Source organism: Vombatus ursinus, unplaced genomic scaffold (genome assembly GCF_900497805.2).
Source record: "Vombatus ursinus unplaced genomic scaffold, bare-nosed wombat genome assembly UNPS02014959.1, whole genome shotgun sequence".
Classification (NCBI taxonomy): Eukaryota; Metazoa; Chordata; class Mammalia; order Diprotodontia; family Vombatidae; genus Vombatus; species Vombatus ursinus.
Window position 1 is genome coordinate 11,225,568 of NW_020954737.1, and position 24,749 is coordinate 11,250,316.

General features: G+C 40.0%; 1 protein-coding gene across 3 annotated transcripts in view; it reads left to right on the plus strand.

The window, feature by feature from the left end:
* The window catches only part of EPHB1 (EPH receptor B1), a 722,599-nt gene that overhangs the window by 474,095 nt on the left and 223,755 nt on the right, over positions 1-24,749 (plus strand). For all 3 annotated transcript variants that reach the window (XM_027845332.1, XM_027845333.1, XM_027845334.1), the window contains exon 4: positions 17,525-17,680. In XM_027845332.1, the coding sequence (XP_027701133.1) occupies positions 17,525-17,680 (156 nt within the window). The remainder of the gene's footprint in view (positions 1-17,524; positions 17,681-24,749) is intronic.

Consider the following 24,749-nt stretch of genomic DNA (forward strand, 5'->3'; position numbering starts at 1 on the left):
TATCATAGGATCATGGATTTAGAGGTGGAAGGGCCTTCAGAGGTCACTTCGTCCAACTCCAACATGTTATAGATGAGACAGGTGAGGCCTAGAGAAGTGACATGTCCAAGGTCTTTGCATGCCTTGTAGGTAGCAGAAGCAGGAGCCGACTTGAAAGGTTCTTGGCCTCCAGTCCAAAATCTTTCTACTCCACCATGCTGCTTGCAGTGGGACTATTTCCAGCTCTTGTATTTCTTCTTGTTAAAACATATTTGACTTTATTTTTCCAAGATAAGCTGACATTTTACATATTCCACCCTGTGGACATTATCCACCCATCTATTCCAGCTGAAGTATCTCTCCTCATAACCTGGATCATATCCCTACAATTAGCATGCAAATTTCCCTATTCAGGATCTCATACATCTTTATAGAAAATGAAATTGAGGAGGCAGAGTAGATAGAGTGCTGGGCCTAGAGTCAGAAAGATCTGAGTTCAAATCTGATCTCAAATGCAAATACTAACTAGCTGTGGGATCCTGGGCAAGTCACTTAATCTCGGTCTACTTCAGTTTCCTCAACTGTAAAGTGGGGATAATAATATAGCACCTACCTCCTAGGATTAGGGGCATTCAGATAGCAGAGTAGATAGAGTGCCGGCCCTAGAATCAGGAGAACTTGAGTTCAAATCTGACCTCAGACACTTACTAACTGTGTGACCCTGGGTGAGTCACTTAACCCTGTTTGTCTCTATTCCTCATCTGTAAAATGAGTTAGAGAAGGAAATGAAGAACGACTACAGTATCTTTGCCTAGAAAAGCCCCAAACAGGGTCATGAAAAGTTGGACAAGACTAATCGACTAAACAATACCACTTCCCATGGTTGTTGCGAAGATCAAATTAACCTAGTGCCTGGGACATGATAAGTGCTGAATAATTAATATTTGTTTTCTTCTTCCTTAAAAATTAGAATAGAGCAATTGGAAGCTAGTGACTTTATGAGAAATCAAGACACTATAAAACAAATCCAAAAGAATGAAAAATTAGAAAACAATGAAATAGAGAGTAAGTGATAAAAATTGTGACACCCAGTAGGCCAAATTTTGGAAGGTAGTGTACTACTCAAAACGATACAACTAGATCACCACTGATTTAGAACTAGAAGAAACACTTGACATTATCAAATCCAACTCCCATTGTGTTACAAATGAAGAAACTGAAGTCCAGCACATCTTATAAGCAACTTCTTCTGTTGACTTCCACAACTTTCAAAATACTTCTGACCCCACAATGACATGTTAACACAGATGCCCCTGTCCCTCTTTCCGAGTGTGGAAGAGGCAGAGGTTTCACAGAATCATGGAGTCTCAGAATCGTGAGGGGGTTCAGAGGTCATGTAGTCTAACCTGAGCCAAACAAAAAAAAATCCCTTATTCAGGATCCAGGCCAAATGGTTATCTTTCCTCTATCTTCAAAGCTCCAGCTGGTAGACCTCACTAGCTCACAAGGCAGCCCAATTCATTTGTCTAAAGTTCTAACTGTAAGGAATATTTCTTTACATCAAGCCAAAATTTGCCTCTTTGTAACTTCTATCCCTTGTTCATTGGCCTTAAATGCACAAAAACATTTGGAACAGAGGAAAATTTTCCACATTCCCTTTAGCCACCCTAAAATAGCAACAATCAGGAGGCCATATTGAAAATTCACCTTCATCTATGGCCTTGAGCAAGACACTTAAGCTCTCTTGGCCTGTTTTCTAATGCAAAAATGATAGAAGTTGAATTTAATGACTATAGACATTCCTTCTGGCTTGAAATCTATGGTTCACTGATTCTCTGTGTGATCTTTAAAAAGTTTGAGAGATATAGTTTCTGGGTAATCAGTCATCTTATTAATAATGCTAGCATTTTGTTAATAAGAGGTCAGTAGCACTCTCAGATGCCAAAGACCCTCATGGTAGTGGGCTCACAATTTATATGCCCTTCGAAAAGTGGGTGTTTGTGAGTGTAGTAATCAACTCTAGTTGGTTAATAACTAATAAGAGAATGAATATTATAATGAGAGGTAGGCTATATTTCAATGACGGTCTTGGTGGTTTCATTACTTGGATTGCCCAAGTCTTGGTCAAAGAGACTTTCCATATCACCTGTCTGACGAAAGGAAGAATTCAGATTTTCCCAGTCTGTGTGAGTAAACACAATGAGCAGGAATCCACTCATTTGCCTCAACTTATAATTTCTTTTACTGTCTTTGATTAGATCTTAGCCTGGGTAAGTCTTTGCCCAAGATTTCCCACACTGGTTGATTTCTGGATGAGGAAGTAGAAAAGGAGAAAAACCTTGATCCTAATTCAATAATTATTTATTAAATATGAGAGAAATAATCATTTCTCTCATCAGATTCTGACCAAGGTATTTTCCTCCACAATCCAATATTTTGGGTATCAGCATATTATTTTCATCAGTACTTGTATGATCTTAGCAAGTCATCTAAACTTTCTGGATTTCAGTTTCCTTATCTGTAAAATGAGGGGCTAGAACTAGGTGACCTCTAAGGTCCCTTCTTACTCAAAATATGATTCTAGGCCTTTGAAGGAATCCACTCTCCTTTGCACACTTCTGGGCTTTGATTGCAACACTGCATAGTCCAGTAGGATGGAATATATTTGAGGGTAGAGGCTGATGTCCATTTTTGTCTTTGTATGTGCCTGATACAGTGCCTTGAGCACAGTAGGCACTTAATACTTCTTGAATTGAAGTGAACAGACCTGTTTTATTCAGAAGATTGGTAAGAAAATAAGGTCCTTAGTTTGAGGCCTTTTGTCCATACCACAAAGTACTTGTCCCAACCCACCCCCTCTTTGCTTTCTGCCTGGTCTCTTTGTCTCCTTCCCTTCAGCTGCAGGTGCCCTAGGTTAGGAATGAATACATTGTGCCAGCTTTCTCTACCAAGGACTTTGGCTGGAATTTCTAGATGCTACTGGCCTTGCTATTTTGCTATCTGCTCCCAAGCCAGAGGATGACTATGTCAAGTTGTGGAGATGAATGCATGTGCAACCCTGTGATCAGGAGGCTGGAAATCTCTGTAGAGGTTCTTAACTCCCAAAAGGTTCATGGATTGCTTGCAGAGATCCATGAACTTGGATAGGGAAAAAAATGACATCTTTATTTTCATTAACCTTTAGTTGAGATTTAGCATATGCTTCAATTATTTAAAAACCTTATTCTGAAAAGCAGTCTGTAGGTTTCACCAGACCACTGAAGGGATCCATACCATAAAAAATAGTTAAGAATCCCTCCTCTAGAGGAAGCATTGGGTATATGTCTTTCTGGCTTCTGCAAAATAGTAGTATTTCTACTATTATTCTACTATATATTTCTGCTATATATTTTACTATGAAAAGCAGTACCACATCATATGATTATAGATTTAGAGATGGATGAAACCTTACACATCATCTCATCCAAACTCCTCTTTTCACACATGAGAAAAATAAGATGAATAGTTTACCCAAGGTCACATAAGTAATAATTAGGAGAGCTGGGGTTTGAACTCAAGTACATCAATTCAGAATACCTTCAGACCTTTCCCCCCTCTCTTCCACACTACAATGTGGCTTGGGCACTTTGGGAGCCAGGTCTCAAGGACTCGTTTCTATCCTTTACTCTGCCACTGATGAAGGCCCTGCCCTAAGTCACAGGTGATTCATGTGGCTACATGAGGCTTATTCCTAGAAGGGGCACCTGACCGAGTAATGGTAGAAGTGAATGTCTGGAGATAAGATCAGACTACAAGGAGGAGGAGGAGAAGATAATATGAACCAGAGTCCCATGGGGAAGTAGCCTAGGGAAATAAGTGATTGGAAGGGTTTGTTAATGGGAAAAATTAGCCTTCTTGTACCCAACACTCTATCCTCCTTTCCAATTTTCTTCCCATTCACGCCAACCATAATCTTCTCATTTTGCCTTATCTCTTCATCCTCCTTACTTTCTTATCTTACCTTATTATTTCCTCTATTTCCCTCCAGACTTTTAATCCTCCCTCTCCCTCTCTCCCTTCCTTCACTTAACCTCCCTCCTAAGCTATACAGTGTATAAGCAAAGATAAAAGTGAGACCAGAGCCTCAGCATTCTGAATACATGTTTGTTGTCCAACCCATGAAACAGAATTACAGAATGTTGAGAATCATAGAATACTAGTGATCATCTGGTCCAACTAATTCATTTGAGGGATGAAGAAATAATAATAGCATTTTTGCAGTACTTTCAAGTTTATAAAGCACTTTATAAGTATTATCTTATTTTATGCTTGAAACAACCATGGGAGATAAGTGTTATTATTATTCCCATTTTAAGAATGAGGAAACAGAGGCAGATAGCAGTTGAGTGATTTGCTCAAGGTCATAGAGGTAGTAAATGTCTGAGGCTAGGTTTGAACTCAGGTCTTCTTGACTCCAGGTTCAGTGATTTACCCATTGTACCACCTAGCTTGAAGTCAAAGCGATTTTACCAAAAAGCTGAGATTTGTGCATCATAATTTATATAAAGATGGGATATTTTGAATTGTTTGTTTTAGGAGTGGTTCAAGGGCATGGGAAGATCCAGTATCCTTTGATGTATTGTAAAGCAAAACCAGCCAAGACATGAGGATTCATGGCTTAGAAACCCCTTCTGAGATTATTCCTAAGTCAAGAAGGCCCTGATAAAATGCAGACATCTTTCAGACCTCACTGTAAAGAATCAGAATATGGCTACATTTTGCTTGTCACACCTCTTCTCAGGCAAAGCCAATGACTGATGGACAGACAGATGGACTGCCTGGGCCTTGGGGAGCTCTTTCTAGGTGCCAAGGTTTTTTATAACATTGGGATCCAGATCTGAGCCCTTTTGAGCAGCATTATTCATGTGAACACAGCCTCACCAATGAGATTTTGATTCAGATATGACTATGGAGCTGCCCATGCCTTTGGCATTCAGAAAGGACAGCATGACTATGGAGTAAAAGTCTGCCTGGCTGTTGGTATTAGCCAGGTCACTCAGAGGCATTGCTGTTGCAGTTACAATCTTCTTGAGAAAAACCTTCAGTATGATCAAAAAAAAAAATATATATATATATATATATACACCTATACTAAAAAAGTTTTTTCCTTATATGTATGTATTTATTTAGTTTGTATTTATATATACTTATATATCAACATGAGGGGGCAGCTAGATAGCTCAGTGGATAGAGTGCTGGTACTGGAGTCAGGAAGACCTGAGTTCAAGTCTGATCTCAGACACTTACCAGCTGTATGACCCTGGGCAAATCACTTAATCTTGTTTGCCTCTGTTTCCTCATCTGTAAAATGAGCTGGAGAAGAAAATGGCCAACCGCGCTAATATCTTTGCCAAGAAAAGCCCAAATAGGGTCATGAAAAGTCAAACATGCCTGAAATGACTGGAGAACACATGTGTACATGTACTGGTAAAATGTAAACTCCTCAAGAATAAGTATTGTCTCTCTCTGTATCATCACTGCCTACCTGGCCCACAATAGACACAATAAATACGTAGTGATTGAGATTGGTCAAACCTAGACAAGTCAGGTGTTGGCAAGGAATCCCAGTTGATCAGAGCCTTGAACACTCACACTTAACGATACTGCCATGTATCCCCAGGAGAACTTTACATCTTGCCAAGTTTCTTGGAGAGCAGAATTGAGGTCTTTTGTCACTAGTCTGATCCCTGGAGGCCAGGAGAGGGCTCTGCCTTGCAGTTATCTGTAATATCCCGGCTGTGGATAATGTCCCCAAACTTCTGTGTCTCCCTATGAGATATTCTTCTCCTTTGTCCTGTGATTCTTTTACTCCTCGATCCCCAGCCATATTCTCTTTAAACTCTCAGGAGCTCAGGCTTTTTCCCTGCCCCCTTGCCCTCCAAACAACTTGCACATTGATAGATTATCCACAGAAGTGCTATTGCCTGTCCAAGCCAGCTTAATAGTGCCGTAAGTTACAAATTCATTCAACTGTCTGTGACATGGAGCCTGCAACCTCATCCATCAATTTCAGTGAGTGTCTCACATGAGTGATGCTTATATATTGCTAAGTGGCCCCAACTGCACAGACCAGTTAAACATGGCGTTGGACATTAAGAGACATTAACTAGAGGCCCATTTAGTTTCACACCAATTGATCTTCAGGGAAGTAATAATTACAGACACTTTGCAATCATGCTACTTTACCAGTCAGTCAGTCTGCCATATTTACTTACATATGAGCATGCCTCTTGAACCCTTTTTTTTTTTCCCTCAGTACCACCCAGGTGCCACAAACACAGGGGGAGGTAATTATTGCAGTGGTCACCAGATGGCAGTCCTAAAGTCAACGTATGGCTGTGGTGGGATAGGACTCTTGGTCTTGTCATAATTATCAAGGTCAGGTAAAGTTGATCTGTAGAACAGGTAGGCAGAAACTGTTGTCCATCATTTTGGTGAGGATGCCAGCCTCTCTTCCAGCTTAGTTCTGTCTGTAGCTAGGCTATCAAGCTAAAGTTAATCCAGGCTTCTGGCCTGGTGTTTCTAAACTGGTTCTTCTACCCCAAAGTTGACTATTGAAAGGGAGAGAGCAAGATAGTCACATGAGACACTTTTGTAGCAGAGCAGTACAGCTCTGAGATGTCTGATTACTTGATAGACTGTTTGTGTATGGCCACGTTGTGTTTCTTCATATTGGGAATGTCCCTAGGAAGAATTATGGCTGCTGTTGACCTTAAGGCAAAGTATAAAATAGAGAGCTAGTGAGTGAGGACATTGTGTCATGGGGTCAGTGACAAGAGTGTCCCTGAAAACACCTTATGAGCTCTTTTCTATTCTCTCAGAAGTGTCTGTGCCAAAGGTCAGAGGCTCCTGACATTTGGTTTGAGTAATTACTTGCGTAATTTGCATGAAGTATTTCCAAACAACATGATCCTGCACAAGTATATTGCTGATCCATTGTAATCAAATCCCACCTTGTCATAAAGTCACAAAGTGCCACTAAGTTATTGTTCTGCTGTATACCCAATGACAATATAGTTTCTATGGCATTAATTGCTCCAACAATGTCATTACACTAACACTTATAGTCATAGAGGGAGCACCATGGCATAATGGATTGAAGATCAACCTTGGAGCCTAGGAAGACCTGGAGTTGAAGTCTTCCTCTGATGCATACATACCATATATCCCTTAACCTTTCAACTCCCCAACCAACTCTCCAGGTTTTATGAATTGTAGACAATTGTAGACAGTCTATAATTATAGAGAAATATACACACAAATCTGGAATATATTTAACCATGAGAAATATACACACAGATCTGGAATATATTTATATATGCACATGCATACATACATGTAAACATATTGGTATGTTTGTATGTTTTGTGTATATACATACATGTATATATGTCCATGCATACATACCTAGACATAAACATATACATTCATATTCATGGAACCAATTAAAGACTTTTGGTTGGGTGTAGCTACATAGTTAACAATAAAGCCATATTAAAGTTTTCTAAAGATTTCTTGGTCCATGAGTCTAACTTCCTTTCTGTTAGCAATATGGGATTGTTATGCTATTTGAGTCATAGAATAAAAAACTGTGAGGGGACTTAAAAGATAATCTAATACACCCTTCAAACTTTATAAATGAAGAAACTGAGACCTGAAAAGATGAAGCAGTTAGCTAAGATACTATATTTATTTAGTGGCAGAATAACCCACTATCTCACCTGAAAATGAAATGTTGAATCAAAAGGCCACTGTCAACCTAGTTGTATTTTGGGGCCTTCAGAAGTGTAGGGAATTGGAACAGCCTGTTTCCTTATCTTTCTATACTGTGCAGGTCTCTGACTTGAATATCATGGCCCTCTTTTGCCTAGAAAGCGAGGAGATTTTGATAATAATAATAACTTTTATATAGTAAAGCTTGCCAAGCACTTTGCATTCATCCCCTCATTTAAGCATGCCTGTGAGGGAAGTGATATTATTATCCTCACTGACAGAGGATGAGAAGTTAAGTGAAACTGAGAATGAGAAGTTAAGTGACTTGCTCAAAGTCACGCAATTAGTGGGCATCTGAGACAGGATTTGAACTCAGATCTTCCTGACTTTAGGTCCAGCACCCTAATGAGTCCAACTACCCAAGTCAGAGAAACACTGCCAGCCTAGCTGGTCTCACTGCTTTGTCTTAAATGATCAGAAATTATTAACAATTTGCCAATCAAAAGGTAAGATAACAAGAGGATATAATTTGAAATACTTTTTTGTTCAATTCAAGGAAACATCAGTTGATACTGGGACAAATAGTTCTAGGGACTTAGGACCAGTCCATCAAGGCTTACCTGTGGAGGAAGGGAAATAAGAAAGGCTGTGGCATTGTATTTTGCATTATCTGGTGTAGGAGAAAGATTGCTGGTGTTGGAGTCAGAAGACCTGAGTTCAAATCTTGAATCTACTACTGCTCACTAGCTAGCTTGGTTCATGATATGGTGGCTTCACCTCTCTAAGGTCCACTTTGCTCAACAGTAGTTCTTCAGTGTGCCAGGGAGCTGTCATTTCACTACTGTGAGAACTTTTATTTTTCACTGATTCATTTTGCAAATAATGTTGTACAATGGAAAGAACACTCATCCTCGAGTCAGGGAACTGCTGGTCAAGGTTAACCTCCTTAACCCCCCTCAGCCTCAGTTTCCTTATATGTAATAGCTAGCTACTATTTGTTGAACACTTCAAGGTTTGCAAAGCTGTATACATTTATTACCTCACTTGCACCTTTCAGATGCTATTATCTCAATTTTTCAGATGAGGAAACTGACACTGAGAGATTAAGTGACTTGCCCAGAGTCATATCTGAAGCAGGATTTGAACTCAAGTCTTTGACTCCAAACCTGGCCCTCTTAACCACTTTATCACCCAAAACCATGGAAAAATGAGGATGGACTCCTAGCTCTAAATCTATGATCCTATGACCTAACAGTTGACTTTTAAAAGTTTCTGTGCCTCAAAAATTCATTTTACTGTGGCCAATCTGATGAGTTCTTAGCTAGGTTGGCCCTTAAATCTCAGAGATGCCTCTATCCTGAGCCTTTCCAATTTGGTTGGACCTGCTAGAGTATGCCCTCATTGGCATAAAATTTTAGGACCCATCCTGATATGAGGCAATGAAGGAGGACCATAGTCCTGCATCCTGCCCGACCTAACTGTCAGGGTTATGATGATGAAAATGCTTGGTAAACCTGAAAAGTCTAGAGAAATATGAGATTTGATTATTAAATTCTCAAAAACATTGCTTCCTCAGATTTTTGCCCATAACATGCCCTGCTGGGTCAATAGCAAATCGGTTTTCCAGCAGTGGGCAAAGTTGATGCCTGTATCAGTCTCCTTGCTGTTTTTTTCATTATGCCTCCAGAGAGAGGCAATAACAGCCATGTCAGGCTCTCCCATTTAAACCCTGTAGGGAGCATACAGCAGTTCACAGCCATCATTGAGTTTTTGACAGTGTGGCAGGTCTCTCAGCTGAAGGTGCAGAAAACGTCTGTCCATTTGGCCAGCCTGCCCAAGGAATCGACCTCTCCCCCCTGCAATGGATGTTTGACAGAGCCTCTGTTTTTGGTCCTCGCCCAAAGGAGATAAATTGGAGAAGGGGAAGAAGGCTAGAAGCCTGGCTCTGCCTCCTGAAGGGAGGGATAGAGGAACAATGTCTTATCCTTTAACTAGCTGATGAATATTCATAGACACGAACATTTTATAAACTCATTTTGGAAAAAAAAAATTAGATCAGCAAAAGTAATTAGATTATTAAAAAGAATGAAGTGACAAAGGAAGTGGGGATAAAGAACCAAAGTTAACATGCTGAGATAGATTTTCTTAGGGAGAAAACTGTGCTATTTCCTCCTTCTCCCTGCCCCCCCCAAAAAAATTCTATGGAAAAAGAACAGTTAAACACTCTCATTTGCTGTATTGCTGCATAAAAAGTGTTGATTTTCATGCCCTTTTGGGAGAGGGACACATCCTTCAAATAATAAAATCACAAAATAATGTTTTGAGGTTTTCATTTTATCTTCTTTCTAGATCAAGAGAAATTGTGAGGGGAAAAAGGCTTCAGTGAGTGCTGAGTGACAGGTTAAAGGGCTCCAATAAAGATTAGATGGTCCACTATCTACTGAGGAAATTGCATAAAAGTGGTTATTCTCTCTTGCTTCTATTAATTTCCTCTTCCTGGCTGCTTGGAGATGCTTCATATCCTGATGCAGCAGATGGGAATGAGAGGTACTTTCCATTATCTCAATCACTGCACTGTTTATGAGACACTTAATCTGTTTCTTTATAAAGTAATAGTATTGTAGGTGATGGATTTAGTGTCAGTAAAAGTCTGTGTGTGGGGAGGGGGGAGGGGAGGAAAGCGCTTGGGAACACTGCAAGCACCCACCATTTGTTATGGCTTTGAGGCAAGGAGAGAAGTTGGGTGGGCGTTCCAAGGTGACCTTCTGGATGGCATCTAGCTATAGCCAATTACAGGTCGTTCTCTCTTGATGAAGAATGGGAATGTAGTTCACTGTGTTTCTGGAGGAGAAAATCCTCCATAGGGTACAGAAATGCTGAAGATTTTCATTTTCCCCTGGGCTCAGTCCTGGGAGGGAGCATGGACTTTGTTAGTACCCGTCTAAGAAGGAAAGAAAATGTTTTGCTTCCTGATGTTCCCAGCTCAAAGAAGTAGTGACAAAACCATTAGATATATGAGTGAATGAAAGGATGAATGAATGAAGTGAATGAAAAAACACTTTCATTAAGTGCTTAGCATGTACTGAGCACTGAGGATACAAAGGCAAAAAACAAAGATAATTCTTATCCTCAAGGCACTTCAGTTCTAAGAGGTGAACTTTGGTCCAAAAATTATAGGGTAATCAGTGGTCCAAAAATTACAGGGTAATGAATGGGTATTGATCGAACCAGCACATCTGGGAACACTGGCAGTTGATTTGATTGTGGGGCCAAGGAAGCTGGTGAGAAGAGTAGGAGAGGGCCAGAGAGAGGAGTCAAGTGAAACATGCCTAGGACTTTTCCTGAAAGTGGTCCAGGAGAGGCATTACTTATTATCTTTATAATCTTGGGTGAGTGTCCTATCCCCCTGAATCTCTATTTTCTCATCTGAAAAAGGAAGAATTCGGACTACCTAATCTCTAATATCCCCTTGCAACTTTACAGGTTCAATGGGATTGTAGAGCTAGAGCTGGTCTGGTCCAATCCTCTCATTTTACAGATTAGAAAATTGTGGCCCAGAGAGGTAAGGGACTTGTCCAAGGTGACACGGGTAAGAAGTAGAAGAGGCAGGATTTGAACACAGGCCTAATACTTATCTATACATAGAAAGCTACGGAAAGCCTGATTTTTTTTTTTAAGAAAACAAATGTTTCACTAGAGCATATTGTTGTTGTTTGTCCTTCATTCTCAAAGAGGGCCATGACATCAGGAAGATGATGCCTTGACTTGCAAGTCAATTGGATTTAAGTCAGGGGGGGCCATGCAAAGTCACCAGCCTTACTTTCTTCTCTGGACCCATCTGGGTCCAGTGGCAAGATACAAACCGGGATGACTGGAAATGGCCCCCTTAGAATATCTCTATCCCAGGACTGTATAGCCATTTGGCTGCCTTATTATACATGCCCCAATTACATGAGTGACAACTGTACATTCCCCCTACACAGTCCCTTAATTTTACCCCTTCACTCTGAACAACCACAAAGCTGTATTGGGATGACAGTGCCACTGGGGGGCAGGCACAGGGCACATTGATCTAATAGATCTAACCTACCATCTTGAAGCTTCTTCTTCATGAGAATTGTATACATTTGATGCTTTTTTCCTTCTCTTCCCTTTTACTTCTCATAGCTCAGTGCTCTCATGTGTACATCCTTTTTAACTCCATCCTATTTCCTACTTCTCACTTCCTTCCCTTTTTTCAACTCCAAAATTCTATGATTCTTTCCCAAGTAAAAATCTCAGGAAAATCTCTCTCCCTCTCTGTCTCTGTCTCTGTCTGTCTGTCTGTCTCTGTGTGTGTGTCTCTCTCTGTCTCTTTCTCCCTCCTCCTGCTTTCTCCTACTTTCTCTCTTTGTCTCTTTCTTCCTCTGTCTTTTTTTCCCTCTCTATTCCTTTGTTTCTTTCTCTATCCCTCTGTCTCTTTATCTCTGACTGTCTTCCCTCCCTATATGAGTATCAACTCTGTCTCTCCTAGATGCCCACTAACTCCTATTCGTGGATAGGATAAGTGTAAGAATAATTCTGGTGACACACCTATATCCAGGAAAAGGAAAGCCGTTAAATTTTGAAGGGAAATTAGGCATAACAACGAACCAAGAAGCATATGTGTATATTGGACAAGGACTACAGATGGGTAATGAACTCTGGTTGGATTACATTTGGGAAACTGGGAATTTGGGAAACTTTTAATGATCCCAATTTGGCCTCCACTACAGAAGGTCATCTTTTTAATGCCTAGTGATGCTCTGTGACCGTGAATTGTGGAGCACCATGATCTTATGATTGCAATTACAAATAACCTAGAGGGCAATGCAAAGATGCATAGTGGTTATAAACATACTGCAGTGAAGTACCAATGACTGCTGGTATACCAGAAGTGACATAAAAGATGTTACTGGGAATGGTATGACCAGAAAAGGAAGTGGACCAGTCATGTGGTAAGAAAGAAAGAGAATCCATTTCTCCAGTCTTGACCTCTCCTCTCCAGACTTGCTCCACATCTGTATTTCCAATTGCCTAAATGATACCATTCCCTGAATATAATACTGACACCTCAAACCCAACATGTTCTAAAGTAAACTGATTACTTCCCCATCTAAAACTACTCAGAAAGCTCTGGGTTCATGTTCTGCCTCTGACACATACCTGCTGTGTGACTGTAGGCAACTCACTAAGACTATGTATGAGTTATAGAGATGATCTGACTCATACTGGTAGAGAGAATTTCTCACTGGGAGTTTCTTATCTCAAAAAAATCACAAGGATAATTTCTAATGTTGTTCACATCTGACTCCTCCACAATCCAGGATATCTTTATCTTCTTAGATTTCTCTCTCTCTCATGTTACTCTCTTCATAAACTCTATGTTCCAGCTGACTTTCATTTAAGCATGGGCTGGGTATGTCTAGATATATTGTCACACCCTGGGCTAGCATTATCATTGGCCCTTCCTTCCCACCCCCCAGCACCCCTAAAAAGGGCCAATGGCAAGGATTGCCCCAGCCCAGGCTCTTTGCAGATCCATGACTGATTTCCCCTGCTCTAATTTGGTAATTCTCTTTCTCCTCTTATTTCTACTAGGACTTTGTTTTGTATCCCCCCTAAATCACTTATAATTCTATAGGTATCTGTGTCCATATCTTAGCCCCATTAAACTTTAAAATCCATGAAAGCAAGGAGTATGTCTTAATCTAAATGGTATGCCTCTCACAGCTCCTGGACAAGAACCCTCCATAAAATAGGCAATTAATACATCTTTGTTGAATTGAATTGAATTTGTTGAACAGGTAGACAGCCCAATGGTACATTGAGATCCCTGATATACTCACAGAACAAGAAGAAATGCTCTAGTAATAGAAGTCCTATGGAGGACTTGTGGGGAAAAACTCCATGGACAGGAATTGCACAGGATAAGTGAGAAGGTTTGCTGTCTTCAATAATGGAGAAGACATCAACATTGAGAGTATCACAGAGTAGCATGATATAATGCTGAAACCACTGAATTTGAAGTTAAATCCCAACTCTTCTACTTACAACCTATGTGTTCTTGGGCAAATCATGGCATCTCTGTTTCCTCAATTTCTTTATCTGCAAATTTAAGTGGCCTCTAATGTTTTCAGTGATGTTTCATTGAAAAGATACAGTATTTCAGCTCAATTACGGATAAAACAGGTTTTTGTGGGCTAATCAGGATTTATAACATTAAAAATGTGATAAAATGCATTTTCAGTGCTTCCCAAACAAGTTACAAATTACCTTTTAGATCACAATTCACTTGTCAGTTGGGGCTGTATGTATAGGGTTTGGTTTCACTTTTCATTTTAAATTATTATCGTTGATTACATTTGAATGTAAGTAAATCCACCCCTTTTATGCCTCACCAAATTTTAAAAAAAAGCATAGGTATAGACATACATTATCTCCTTAGGGTTTTTTTTAATTTTGTTTTGTTTTGTTTTGTTTTTAATTCATTTACTTCCCTGGGATTCTTATTGAAATAGTAGGTCACATGCTGAGCCTTCAGGCCACAAAGATCAGGTAAGTAATTTCCTCTTTAGGAGGGAAAAGAAAGATAATCTAACCCTTCCCTAGAGCGCCCCCTTCCTTCCCTACATTCACTCTTATTTCCTTCTCTCTTCACAAAGTTCCAGCTTTCATTCAGTACTTTTCCTTTCTCCTTCAATAGCTGCCTTTGGAAATAGGGGGCCTATTGCTCTAAGATCTGCAGCCCCCAGGAAGATTCACAGGAAATCAGTTTTCATGCTGCTCTTGGATCTCAAAGGCATTTGTTTATTCCATTGCTTAACATATAACACTAAAGGTGAAGAGGCTTTTAACTACAACAAGAAAAAAAAAGTGAAAACACATTCTTTTGGGATTAATGTTGGAAAGGGATTTGTAGCAGCACAGACTATTTGAGCTTGGATGAACCTGGAAAAATCATCTAAGCTGTCCCTCTACTTTTCAGAAAAGCATCATTTTCTGTCATCCTGGCTAGATGAGTTCCTATTCCATGATGCTCTTAGACTGATTACAATCCCACACATCCCCCAAATTTTAGTCTTTTACTCCTCATCATCTCAAAAATCAGATACTCAATTTATAAGGAATAGACTCCCATTGGCGATTCAATGCAACCAACATTGTGCAAAGCATTCTTCTAGGCCTAGAGAACAGATGAACTAAAGATCATCCTTATCCCTAGGGAAGTTAAATTTGATAGTAGAGATAAGAAAATTATACTGTCTTAGTTATATAACTACAACGTTAGTTAAAATATGATAAATTCATGAGACCCAAGCAGAGAAGAATGAGAGATTTGAGAAAGGAGGGACCACTCCTAGTTGGTGTATAAAGAATGGCTTCTTGGAGGAGGTGCAATCTTTAACTGGTACCTGAAGGAAGAGAAGAATTTCAACAGGCAGAGATGGCAAGGGGCTGGGTACCATCCATTTCTTGCATGGAGACATATTACTCAAAAGCATTGAGGTATTGGTAGCTAGGATCCAATATGATACTCTTGAAAATTTCAGGTTTTCTGAGATAACGAAGGATAGTGTAGGAGAACAGTGTAAAATGAAGTTAGAAATGTAGGTTAGAGCTGGATTATATGGGAAAGGCAGTTTGAATGCTAAATTAAGCAATGTATGTTTTATTTGGGTAAATTACAGGGCACCACATAGAAGTGTTTTGAGTAAGAGAATGAATTAATTAGACCTGCAGAAACAAGGAAGGTCTCCAGAACACTGACTGAACCCCCTTTAGGGAGACCATGGAAAGAGTCACACTGGCTGGGCAGGCACAGATGGGATGCATTTGCCATCATTGTAAGGAACTCCCAGGATTGAAGATGAGGTGGACGGAAGCAATAAGGTGCACCATTACAAGCTTCTAAGCAAATAGAAAGGAAGTAATAGAATCAAAGTTGAATCCAACAAGCAAAACAACTGATTCTATGTGAGGAGAGAAGGAGGTGGAAAAGCCAAAGATGACTCTAAAATTTTGTACTTCAGTGATTGCAATGATGGTGGTACTATCAATAGAGGTAGGGGAGTTAAAACATATTTGGGGAGGGCAACCTAGGAATAATGATTTGCCTTAGGAAATGTTGGATTTGAGGTGTTAATGGGACATCCAAGTAGAGCTATCCAATAGCCAGTTGCAAATGTGGGACTGGAGCTCTGAGTTGGATATATAGATTGGGAAGCCCTCCACATAGAGATGATAATTGAAGTCATTGGAAGGAATGAAATGTCAAGAGTTTAGAGAGAATGTTCCTTAGGGGGGAAATCCTTGAGCAACTGAAGAAGAAAGGGGACCTAGCAAAGAGCCTGCAAAAGCAAAAATAAGAATAATCAAGGGGTAAGAAGAGAACTTGGACAGGAGTATCTCAAATGCCATTGGAGTGTTAAGAATACAATAAAGAGGGGCAGCCTGGGTGGTGCAGTGGATAGAGCACCGGCCCTGAAGTCAGGAGGACCTGAGTTCAAATCCAACCTCAGACCAAACACTTGAAGCATACTAGCTATGTGACCTTGGGCAAGTCACTTAGCCTCAATTGCCTTACCGCCCCCCAAAAAAACAAAACAAAAAACAAACAAAAAAAAGAATACAATAAAGACATGTTAGACATACAATGGCAGGGACTGTGCTAAGCTCTTTACAAATATTATCTCTTTTGATCCTTGTAACAACCCTGTGAGGCCAGTATGATTATTATCCCTATTTTACAGTTGAAGAAACTGAGGCAGATAGAGATTAAGTGACTTACTTATGGCCACACCGTTAGTAAGTATATGAAGCTAGATTTGAATTCAATGTCTTCCTGACTCCAGGCCTAGTGCTTTATCAATTTATGCCACCTAGTAGAATAATGGATAAAGCCCTGCCTGAATTTGGAATGAGAGATCTGGGTTTGAATATTCTGAATCTTTCATAGCTATATGTTGATGGAAAAATTACTTAGCCTTATAGTATTTCACTTTAAAATTGGGATATTAATAATTGCATTATCTACCTTGCAAGGTTGTTATGAGTACCAAATGAGGTAATGTATAAAAAGCAAGGTTTTACAAAGTTTAAAAACACTATATAAATGTGATGATTACCCACAGGACAGTAGAAGGGCTTAAGGTAGGTGTGAATAAGTGGCAAAACATTACAAAAAGGGAATTACTGAGAAGTAGCAGAGTAAAGAATATCATAAAAGAAATGTATGAATGAAAACAATGGGCTAGTCATATGGCAAGAATGAAGAATAGCCATTGCACAGCCTGTGTCCTCCATAGTATCCACAGGATGCTAAGGCAAAGCAAGGAAAAGCCTCCTGCACTCCACCTTATGCTGTGGTAAACTTATAAAGATCAGAAGATTTATGTAGTATGAGTATGAATGGATGGCTTGTAATCCACATCCTTGGATCTCCATATTCCATTTGAGTATAGATGAAGTAAATGAAAGTTGTGATTAAAGGCAATATTCATTGGGCAACTTGAGAAAGAGATACTAGTTGGTTCTCAGAGAGGAGGGGTTGAAATAGATGACAAAGGAGTTTTTGGAATTCCCCTTCCTGGAGGCATTAAAAAGGATTTCATCAGCCCGGGGTGGCCCTGCTTAGCAGCGATAAAGAAATAGATGGTTTAAGTCCCTGACAGTGTAAGGATAGCAACTTTATAGCCTGTGATTCTACTGTAAGAGAATCACATTATTTCTCTCGTGATTAATTTTCATCTGTTCTTATCTCATTATGTTCCAGCCTGCCCAGCAGGAATGTTCAAGGCAAATCAGGAAGTGGGGGTCTGTTCTCAGTGCCCATCCAACAGCCGCTCTCCTTCGGAGGCCTCTCCCATCTGCACCTGCCGCACAGGCTATTACCGGGCAGACTTTGACCCACCGGAGGTGGCATGTACCAGTAAGTACCTGTATTGGCTGGCATGGCCTTTTGGTTTCTGGCTGCATCCATATAGAGGAAATGGGATGGTTAGCCCCATTCCCCTTTGTCTGAGTTTTAAATATTTTCTTACATAATCTTTTCACGGCACCAGCAGGAGCAACCAAACAGTTATTCTTACTTTTCTGAAAAAAAAAAAAAAAACACCAGACACGTATTTTATTTATATTAATAACATCCATCCTTACCCCTATAATCTCATCCCCTACTATAGGTCTTTTGCTTACATAAAGAACTATTTTCTTCAGGAAGAAATTATATAGGGAAGAGAAAAATACAAAAGGAAGAATAACTGGGAGTAGTTTGATCCTCAGGAGGGGTTAAGGGATTAAGTTTCCAAGCTTGTCAAAATAGGTAACTTCAGTCCATTGAGGATACTTATTAAAGTGACTGGCACATAGTAGGTTTTTAATAAATATTTGTTGATTAATTGATTGACTGATGGAGAATGTATAAAAATAGCATAAGGTCAGGTGGCATCTGGTTTTCTTGGTCCACAAGAAGATGGTCTTCATCTTAAGCTTCCCAATACTTCATCAGCATGTGATAGTTGGTGGGGACCATGGTAGAAATCTGTTAAAAGGCCCTTTTGTGCTGAGTCAACTGAGACTGACACATTGTGATCCTCTCTTTGGCTTTCTAAAGCTGGTCAAGGTTATTTTAGTCCACAGTCTCTGGACCATGGTTTCTCACTTCTTCCGAACCATAGGCTGGGTATCTTGCCAGTTCTACCGGGTCTTCTTAACTTACTGATAGAAGGCACCTCTGCCTAGGACCAGGAGGCAAATGTCACACATGTGCTTAACTAGAAGGAAAAACATGCTATTGGCCCATTCCTGGTTTGATTTAGATCTAGTCTTCCACCATGGACAATTGAGAGAGAAGCTGAGACAGTGAAGAATTGTCCTAAACATGAACAGACTTTGAAAATTGTGCTGTGCTAAGTGGGACCATGAACAGTACGGGGGTGAAAAATAGACAGCCTAAGAATATCATCTTTGTGTATGTTATCTACTCAGTGTTGATTTTCTGAACAGTTAGTTTTCTTGTGAAAACTCAAGGAAGAAAGAACCCTAATTTCCACTTCTACTCGGACAACACTTGCCCACTGGAACAAAAATATATGTATACACACACACACACACACACACATACATACATACATACATATGTATATATTGGAACAAATACATATGTGGATTATACATATATATGCATGTGTGTTTGTGTGTGTATATGTTCTTACAATCTTTCCTTCTATGGGTAGACTCGGAAGAACAATACTTTCAGGGATTAGTGACAACTAAGAAGACATCAAACGAGGTGGACCAGGATACTGAGTGAGAGTCAAATACATAGAATCACAGGATTACTGATCAGAGTTGTAAAGGAACTCAGAGACCATCCAGTCAGATAGTCAACAAGCATTTATTAACCACCTACTATGTGCCAGGCACTGTGCAAGTGCTGGGGATACAAAGAAAAGAAAGAAAAAAAGTTGCTAATCTCTAGGAGCTCACAATCTAAAAGAGGAGACAACAAGCCAATAGCTATGTACAAATAGGAAACTTACAGGCTGAATTGGAAATAATCTCCAGATTCCCCTGTATATAGAAGAAAGGCAGTAAGACTAAGGTGGTCTGGGAAGGGCCTCCAGTAGAAGGGAAAACTTTTAGCAGAGACTTGAAGGAAGTCAAGGAAGATATTCAGCAGACATGAGGAGGGAGAGAATTCGAGGAATGGGGGACAGCCAAGGGAAATGCCTAGAGACAGAAGATAGAGCCTCTAGTGTGAGGAACAGCAATAAGGCCAGTGTCACTGTATGTAGGGGCTAGGGAGTCAATCAGTAAACATTTATTAAGTGCCTACTATGTGCCAGAGATACAAAGAAGCAAAAGACAATCTCTGCCCTCAAGAAACTTACAATTTGATGAGGAATTTACAACCGAATGGGGTGTAGGGTGTAAGAAGACAGGAAAGGTGGGTGGGTGGGGGCATGTTATAAAGGACTTTAACAATCAAAGTATTTTATGGAGACAATAGGGAGTCAGTGAAGTTTGTTACATATCTAAGGTGGGGGCTGGGTGGATTTACGTGATCAGAAGTGCTTTAGGAAGATCAGTTTCATAGCTGAGGGGAGGATGGATTGGAGAAGAGAAGGCTTTTAGATAGTCTATTGCAATAGTACAGGCAGGACCTGGGAAATGATTGGATATGGCAGTGAGGGGGGAGAGTGAGTGAGAAGTTGCTAAGGGTGACACCTAAGTTTTAAGCCTGTGTGACTGGGAGGATGGTGGTACCCTTGACAGTAATATGGAAGTTAAGAAGAAGATAGTTTTTTTTTTTTTTGGTTTTGTTTTTCTTCAGAGGGGCAGGGAGTTGGGAGGAGGAAGTTAATTAAGGTTGGAATTTAATTTTGGCCATATTAAGTGTAAGATGTCTATGAGATATCCAATTTGGGATGTCTAATGTTGTTTTTGTTGATTATTCATGTCTGACTCTTCATGAACCCATTTGGGGTTTTCTTGGCAAAGATACTGAAATGGTTTGCCATTTCCTTCTCCAGCTCATTTTATAGATGAGGAAACAGGCAAACAGAATTCAGGGATTTGCCCAGGGTCACACAGCTAGTAAGTGTCTGTGGTCAGATTTGAACTCAGGTCTTCCTGACTCCAGAGCCAGCACTCTATTCACTACTCCACCTAGTTGTCCGAAGATGTCAAATAGGTAGTTAGAATTGTGAGATTAGTGGTTAGAAGAGAGGTTAGGGAGGACAAAAAGATCTGAAAATCCTTTACATAGAGATATTAGGTGGAAGTGAATGATATCACTAAGTGAAATAGTATAGAGAGAGAAGGGAAGAGGGCCTAGGACATAGCTTTGGGGAACTCCCACTGTTTCTGGGCATGATGTGGATGAAAATTTAGTAGAGGAGTCAGAGAAGGAGCTGTCCTCATATATGTAGGAGAGCCAGGAGAAAGCAGCAGTATCAAATGCTACAGAGTGATCCAGAAGATTGAGAATTGAGAAAGGGCCATTGGATTTGGTGATTAAAAAGACTGTTGGTTACTTTGGAGAGAGCAATTTTAGTTGAATAATGAAATCAGAAGCCAGACTACAGAGAGTTTAAAAGAGAGTGAGAGGAAAGGAGGTGGAAGCAAAATTGTAGATGACAGGATGCCCAGCCTATGGTAGAACGCACCCCTGCCTAGGACCAGGAGGCAGGAAGATATTGAAGATAAGTGAGATAGTGGAGACGACAGAGGGAGTAATATGTTGGAGAAAATGGGATAGATTTGGATAATTTTAGTATTTAGAGGGGTTTTCCTTGCCTTGGCAAGGAGAAGGTCCACCTCTTCATGTGAGACAAGAGTAAAGGAGGAAAAAGTGGGAAGCGACATCTGAGTGATATGAGATAAGGAAGAGAGAAGAGGGAGCTTCAGTGAATGGCCTTATTTTTTTTTCAGTTAAATATGAGGAAATAATGTAAGCTGGGGTGGGGGAGAGGGGAAGGGAACCATGGGAAATTTGAAGAGAGATGAAAAGGTTTGGAAAAACCTCTATGATAAGACCATTAATGAGTTAGTAAATTATGGAGGTGTAAAAGTTTGCCTGGAGATTATCAAAGGGAGAACATAGTAAAGAGTACTAACTCTGGAGTCAAAGAATCAGAGTTCAAATCTCACCTCTGATGCTTGTTATCTGTAAGATTTAATAGTAGCCTGATTAACATCCCTGAGCCTCAGGTTCTTAACCAGGTGGCAGCTCGGTGGTGCAATGGATAGAGCACTGGTCCTGGGGTCAGGAAGACTCATCTCTCTGAGTTCAAACCTGGCTTCATACACTTACTAGCTGTGTGACCCTGGGCGAGTCACTTAACCCTTACAGAAATGGCAAACCACTTCACTAACTTTGACAAGAAAAACCCACAAAGAGTTACACATGATTGAAATGACTGGGCTCAGCATACCAGATGGCCTCTGAGGTCCCTTCCAACTTTAGATCTGATTGTGAACACAGATAGTCAAGACCCTCATTTTTGGCTCCTCTAATTCATGTGGCTAAAAGATCCTTCGCCTTGGCTTTATCCTGTGAGCTTCCTTGGGGCCATTTTCTGATAGGTAGCCCTGCAACATACTTTGACTTGGGAAGAATATGATAAGCTTTGTCATGAGGTGTGCGAAACTCATCCTATTAGAGGAGTTCAAGTATTGTCACCTACTCCTTAGAAGACCTAGTCTTTTAAATGTTCTATGGAATCCCCCATTCCACAATGGGCAAATTTCCCTTTATTCTAAACCTATTTTACTTTTTCCTTATACCTATTTGCTTTGCTGACTCCTGGCTTTCCCTTGAAAATAATGTTCCCTGATGTACTATCTCTCTATTTTTTTTCTATTCCCCACTACTCAATGAGTAATTTAAGAAAAGGGAGGTTGTCCTTTATATTCCTTAGTTTCAAATCTGGGTGACTTCTATTATACTCACTCTGCTTTCCACTTGAAGTTCATGCCATTCATCTTTCTTGGCTATTTCAAATCACTACCATTCTCTAAGACCCAATTCCCCTTTCTTAGATAATTTTAGCATCCACTCTTATTCTCTTTTACCTCACCCTGCACCATTGACCTTGATGACTTCAACATCTATGTTAACAACCCAAGGAATGTCTTGATTCCACAATATCTCAATCTCGTCCACTCCTAAGATATCTATCTCTACTCATATCAGGTGCTAGGATAATACTATTTTCTTCTGAGTGTTAAGTCTAAAGAATAAAGACAGAAGGTGACTCAAAACCACACTCCCAGATAAAAGCTTAGATAACTTAGTCTGTAGCCATTTCTGATCAGTGACCATCCATCCAGCAATCTAACCAGTTCAGGCTAATTTCCCAATCATTTCTTACTACCCACAAACATACAAAGTCTAATGGTGCCTCTACTCAGAGTTCCCTGCCCTACCACAGATTTGACTGGGGTGCCTATCCCTTGTGCCACTGGGCTAATCCAGAAGGAGACAGATAAATATACAATGAGCCAGTTGATGGAAGAGACCCCAGATCTTTAAGTAGGGACATTCTGTGGTTTACCCACTCTTCTAAGAATATCATCACTATGGAAATTCACTGAATTTCTGTTACTGTATAACAGTACTCAACAATACTAAGAAATGTGGTTGATCAGGGACAATTCAGCATATTAGAAAGCACACAGGGCTAAAAGTAAAGAGACCTGTTTTCTTAGCCTGACCTTGTCAGTGATTGTGGAAGCTTAAGCAACTGGCAGCCTTTCTGGGTTGCAATTTTCTCATGTGAAAACTGGGATAGAAATTGGTGGCAGAGGGCTAGTTGGATTTGGCCCCTAAGGTCTCTTTTAGCTTTTCTGGTAACCAACATCAGTCATCCCCAAAACTGATAGTTATAGGTTCAGACTACTACCTCTAACATATGATAGTTGATAAGAACATAACCCTAGTCTTACTATCTCCACCTTTGTGGTTTCTCTGAAGTGAGTTTTCCTAGTTGTGAATATGTATGTGGTTGCCGTGACCTCCATCAAGCAGGTTTCTTCACTTGCTTCTGAACATATGTTTCCTTGAGCCCTGAGACCTTTCCCTGGTGTGAACCATGATTCATTCACACTGTTATCGCACACCAACATGGTCATTTGTGGTCATTATCACTCAGTATCATAGGATGCTGCTCCACAACTTCTCTGGACTACAGTTTCCATACCTATAACATAAAGACATTAAACTAAATAATCTCTATGGTCCCTGCCAGCTCAATCTATGACTTTATGTTCCTATGATCCTTAATCTGATATCCTATGACCACCAGCTCTTCACCTGCCATCTTTCCTCTTCACTCAGCATACCCACTCACCCAGAGAACTTCAATCATTAATCTGATTTTATCTTCACAAGGATAAAATCCTCCCAAAGCCCATTGGTCTTCTCATCACATATGACTCTATCAATATTAAACTTCATGTAAACTACTTCAGAGAATCACAGAAATTAGAGTTGGAAAACATTTCAACAGCCATGTCCAACTCATACTCCAAAAGAATCCCTACTTGAAAGTCTCTGATGAGAGGAAACACAGTATCTCTTGAGGCAGCCCGTTCTAACTTTTGGATAGGTCTAATTGCTAGACAGTTTTCTTGACATCAATTTGAAATCTGGAAATCACTTCTGGGTCTGCCCTCTGGGTCTAAACAGAGCAAGTCTAATGTTTTTTTTCATATGAAAAACCCTTCAAAACCTTGTGGACAGCAATCATGCCTCTAGGCTCCACTCTGAGTCTTCTTTCTTTAGGCCAAACATCACTGTTTCCTTCACCTATTCCTTTTATAACCTGCACTCTAAGCTCTTCACCATCCTAGGGACTGTTAGATGGCTCAGTGGACAGAGTCAGGAGTCCTGGAGTCAGGAAGATCTCAATTCAAATCCAACCTCAGGTACTTTAGCTCAGTGACTCTGGGCAAGTCACTGAACCTCTGTTGGTCTCAAGCTCCTCATCTGTAAAATGCAGATAATAATAACACCTACCTCCCAGGGATGTTGGGAGGATAAAATAAGATAATATTTGTCTGTGCAATCATGTAAAATATTTCCATATTAGTCATTATGTATAAGAAGACTTGAATAAAAAATAAAGAATGAAAGAAAAAGGTGAAAAATAGCATGCTTTTGTCTGTATTCAAATAATATGAGTTCTTTCTCTGGAGGTGGATAATATGATTCATCATTAGTCCTTTGGTTGGCTTCTTCTAGACACTCTTCCAATGTGGTCTGATGACAGTATGGTAGGACTGTGACTGCCTTAGTCCTAGAAGCTTTGTATCTCTTAATGCATCCCATAATTACATTAGTATTTTTGGCTGCTGTATTACAATGTTAATTTGCATTGGTCTAATAGTCAACTAAAAATCCCAAACTATATAACCATGCTTCTCTCACCTGGTACTTGTGAAGCGTGTGTGTGTGTGTGTGTGTGTGTGTGTGTGTGTGTTTTTAATGAAAA